The sequence below is a fragment of the Panthera uncia genome (assembly GCF_023721935.1).
Source record: "Panthera uncia isolate 11264 chromosome A1 unlocalized genomic scaffold, Puncia_PCG_1.0 HiC_scaffold_17, whole genome shotgun sequence".
Classification (NCBI taxonomy): domain Eukaryota; kingdom Metazoa; phylum Chordata; class Mammalia; order Carnivora; family Felidae; genus Panthera; species Panthera uncia.
This window is the reverse complement of record NW_026057577.1, coordinates 92,521,783-92,525,819: the sequence shown is the minus strand read 5'-3', so window position 1 is coordinate 92,525,819 and position 4,037 is coordinate 92,521,783. Positions and strand designations below refer to the sequence as shown.

The window sequence follows — 4,037 nt, the reverse complement described above, 5'->3', positions numbered from 1 at the left end:
CTAATTGCAGCTTCGTTAGATTTCGGGTTTGGGAGGCTGCGGTTCGGGCGCTAATATCCGCCGCCCATTATCCCGGCTAATAAATTTGACCTATTGTTCGTTTGTTAAAATGATGTCACCTTGGAACAGTCCCTAAGCTCCTATTTCCATGAATTAGGCCTTTATTGAAAGCCGGGAGCCAATGGGAGGAGAGAGGCTTGTTGATCGCAGCCAATGGCTGCGGCGGGAGAGGAATTAGCAGCGGAAACTCCAGGTTCGGTTCAAGAAAGATGACACAGAGCCTGTCGGGCCCGCGCACTCTTGGCAAAGTTTCAGTGCAACGAGAGGCGCCGGGCGCTCCATGGCCGCGCCGTAACAGGGACCCAGCCGCCTCCCCGCCCAGCCCAGCCCAGCCCTTCCGCCCGCCCAGGATGGAGGCGCCCGCCAGCGCGCAGACCCCGCACCCGCACGAGCCCATCAGCTTCGGCATCGACCAGATCCTCAACAGCCCGGACCAGGACAGCGCACCGGCCCCGCGGGGCCCCGACGGCGCCAGCTACCTGGGAGGGCCCCCCGGGGGCCGTCCGGGCGCCACATACCCGTCTCTGCCCGCCTCCTTTGCCGGCCTCGGCGCGCCCTTCGAGGACCCGGGATCTTACAGTGTCAACCTGAGCCTGGCGCCCGCCGGAGTGATCCGAGTGCCAGCGCACAGGCCGCTGCCCGGGGCCGTGCCACCGCCTCTGCCTAGCGCGCTGCCCGCCATGCCCTCCGTGCCCACGGTCTCCAGCCTGGGCGGCCTCAATTTTCCCTGGATGGAGAGCAGCCGCCGCTTCGTGAAAGACCGCTTCACAGGTGAGCAGGGCGAGCGAACAAGCGCCGGGCCTTGGCCCTCCCGGGGCCAGAGGCGCCGCGCCCTAGGTGCTCCACTCCGGGAAACGATTCCGGAGGCCCAAGCGCGACGGAGGCCTTAGTGCCCGGGGCCCCGGGCTACCGTAGGGGGAGGAAAATCAGGGAGTTTCGGGGAAATAAGCCTACGCCCAGGGGAAGAGGGGAGTATCTCCCAACCGGCTTGGTGCCGCTGGGGACGCGGGGGACCAACGAAATAGCGGAGCACCCTGCGCCCAACCTGGCGGCACGGGGTCCGCGTGGGGCCTGAAAGGCAGTCGAGCCGGGCTGGGCTTAAGGGGGCCTCGTGTGTCTCCGCAGCGGCGGCGGCGCTCACGCCCTTCACCGTGACCCGGCGCATCGGCCACCCTTACCAGAACAGGACACCGCCCAAGCGTAAGAAGCCGCGCACGTCCTTTTCTCGGGTGCAGATTTGCGAGCTGGAAAAGCGCTTCCACCGCCAGAAGTACCTGGCCTCCGCCGAGAGGGCGGCGCTCGCCAAGTCCCTCAAAATGACGGACGCGCAGGTCAAGACCTGGTTCCAAAACCGGAGGACCAAATGGCGGTGAGAGAGGCCCGGCTCAGCCCGTCTTGCACCCGCCCTTCACCTTGCCCCGCGCCGCAGCCTCGCGCTCTCCCCATTCTGTGCTACCCGCTACCCGCCCTCCCAGGGCTGCGCCTTCCCACTCCTTCCCAAATTTTATCTCCCTTGTCTCCTTCCCGCCGGCCTGTTTCTCCCCACTCTCTCGCGCCTCGGCTTCTCCTCCATTCCCATCCCTGTATCGCTCTCGTGCGCCTCTCCAACTCTCCGTGTTTTCTTCCGCTTCTGGGGCCGCTCAGTTTCCTCTCACCTGCACCTTCACCAGCATCCACCCCACCCCCCACCCTGGGGTCTCTCGCACTTTCCTTCTCCCTCCCACCAGCCCTCTCGGATCTCCGACAGTCCGCGCGGGCTCCGTGTTCCCCCTGTGGCTCCCCATCCTGACTCCAGCCCCGTTTTTATCCGATCCCTATTTCCATACAACCCGTGAACGGCGAAGCGATCGCGTTTTGGAAGAGAGGTTCGAGAAGGGCCTGGGAGAACTGGATGAGGCTGACCTGGCCCAGGGACACCGCGCGGGCAGTGCAGAGCCAGCCCTCCCACCCGCGAACCCTAGCGTCCCGACTGCCCGCAGGGCTGAGTCAGTTACACGCATGCCCTGCCCTTGTTGTCCCGCAAAAGAAACATCTTTGTTGTTGGCGAAGCCACAATACGCGGACGTGCAGGTGGGCGGCGGGCGGAGTCCCCTCCCCACGACCGCCCGGCACACAACAAAAATAAACGATGCCAACCCACTCCCCGGACGCGCGGGCCTCGGGCGCACAGCGCCAGCAGGGGTGCAGACGGGTCCTGCGCCTCGAGGCTCCCGGCTGGCCTCCGCTCCCGGGAGGGCTGGGGCCCCGCCGGCGGCCCCGCAGTGCCGGGTGCATGACGGTGCTGTCCCTCTCCCTCCCCCGGTGCAGGCGGCAGACGGCGGAGGAGCGGGAGGCGGAGCGGCAGCAGGCGAGCCGGCTCATGCTGCAGCTGCAACACGACGCCTTCCAAAAGAGCCTCAACGACTCCATCCAGCCCGACCCTCTCTGTCTGCACAACTCGTCGCTGTTTGCTCTGCAGAATCTGCAGCCCTGGGAGGAGGACAGCTCCAAGGTCCCCGCCGTCACTTCTCTGGTGTGAGCCACGGATCGCCAAGGATCGCCAAGGATCGCCGCCCCCACCCGGCGGGGCGCCCCGGGCCCCCAGCCGGGCTGGGGGGACCCGAGGCCGAGAGGGACAGGGGCCTCCGAGCTCCAGTAGGCCCCGGGGCGCGGCCGCATCCCCGCCGGCCGCGGAGGGGGGCTGGGCCCGGGCTCCGCGCGGCTGCACAATCCGAGCCCCCGCCCCGCGCCCAGTCCCGCCCCAGGCCCGGGCCCGACAAAGAAAGCGCCTTACGTTTCTCCGCCCCTCGCCCGCACCCCCCCGGGCCGGGCGCCTGTATTATACTTTGTACTTTTGCCCAAACGTGTAAATAATAAAAGTTTTGGCTTTTTTCTTTAGAAACCGGCCACCTGCTTCCCCCGCGGGGGCCGCTAGAGGAGGGGCGGCCGACCAGGTGGCTGGGGGGGAGCGCCAGGGCTGGGGCACCCTGCGTTTAGGCTGGGTCCACTCCTCTCCTTTTCCGTTCCTTTTATTTAAGTCGTTTTATTTAATAAAAAAGTTAGCTATTTCACTTAACGCCGCTTTTATTTCGTTTTCGTTCCAATAATGCTCGGCGAGGCCGGCCCTGCGCCCCACCCCTTCGGCGGTAGAGGCCGAGCCGCAGTGTACGGGGGCGCATCCACATCTCCAAGCTTCGTCGGTTTTCGCCTCAGCTCCGACCCCGGCCCCGGGCCCCGCGGAGGATCCGCGGTGCAGGTCAGTGCGTGCCGGCCGCCGGCAGTTTGGGTGCCGGCGGTGTAGGGCGGACGTGGGAAGGGCACTCTAGGCCCAGAGGTCGCAGGCCCGCGCCAGGCAGGGTTGGGGATCACAGGCCCCGGGTGGGCCAACAGTTAGGTCGTCAGTGGCCGGGCCCACCTAGGAGGTGAGAGGCCCCGCGACCTTGAACTTCTAAGAACTCGAAGCCCTCACCCCCGTGCCCACTGTCCTCTTTTTCCAGTGAGACCTCGGGTCTTGGGCGGACGCAAGGACTGGCTATGGGGGATCTGGGCGCACTGTGGGCGGGCCGTGGGCACAGAATCGGCACGCTTCCTGGTCTCCAAACGCTCGGCGTCTGAGGAGTAAGTGCGGGCCACAAATTCAGAACACCTGCACCCTTTTGGGTTGCGTGGGACCACAGGTGGAGCGTGGCGTCATGTGACGTCACCGCACCCGGGCGGCGTCACTGCACACGAGAGGGGCGGGGCGCCCAGAACGCCGGGAACACCAAGCCCAGGTGTGAAAGCAGCCAGGCCCAGTTCACCCAGCTTTACCTCCGGTCGGAAGCTGGGAATTTCTGGATCACGCGCTGGGCGTTAGGTGGTCCCTTCCAACAAGACACACGGTCGAAGCGTTCGTGAACATTTCCTCTTGCTCCCTGATTTTTGTTCCTCCCTTTTATTAGGTCTTTTAAATTTTTTCTTATGTCTGGCCTCTCCACTTCTTTCTCTACGATGTTCTC

At 65.2% G+C, this 4,037-nt stretch overlaps 1 protein-coding gene across 1 annotated transcript; it reads left to right on the top strand.

Annotated features, from left to right (window-relative positions):
• The first annotated feature begins 395 nt into the window (after positions 1 to 395).
• On the top strand, positions 396 to 2,578 carry TLX3 (T cell leukemia homeobox 3). The gene is made up of 3 exons (XM_049648845.1): positions 396 to 831; positions 1,186 to 1,429; positions 2,368 to 2,578. The coding sequence occupies exons 1-3, from the start codon at positions 411 to 413 to the stop codon at positions 2,576 to 2,578; spliced, it is 876 nt and encodes a 291-aa protein (XP_049504802.1). The 5' UTR covers positions 396 to 410.
• Positions 2,579 to 4,037: the final 1,459 nt, after the last annotated feature.

Bases quoted from the DNA above. Each gene is read 5' to 3' on its own strand.
- TLX3 (XM_049648845.1), top strand. From the start codon at position 411: ATGGAGGCGCCCGCCAGCGCGCAGACCCCGCACCCGCACGAGCCCATC. The intron at 832-1,185 runs GTGAGCAGGGCG...GTGTCTCCGCAG, and splicing joins CGTGAAAGACCGCTTCACAG to CGGCGGCGGCGCTCACGCCC. The intron at 1,430-2,367 runs GTGAGAGAGGCC...CCCCCGGTGCAG, and splicing joins AACCGGAGGACCAAATGGCG to GCGGCAGACGGCGGAGGAGC.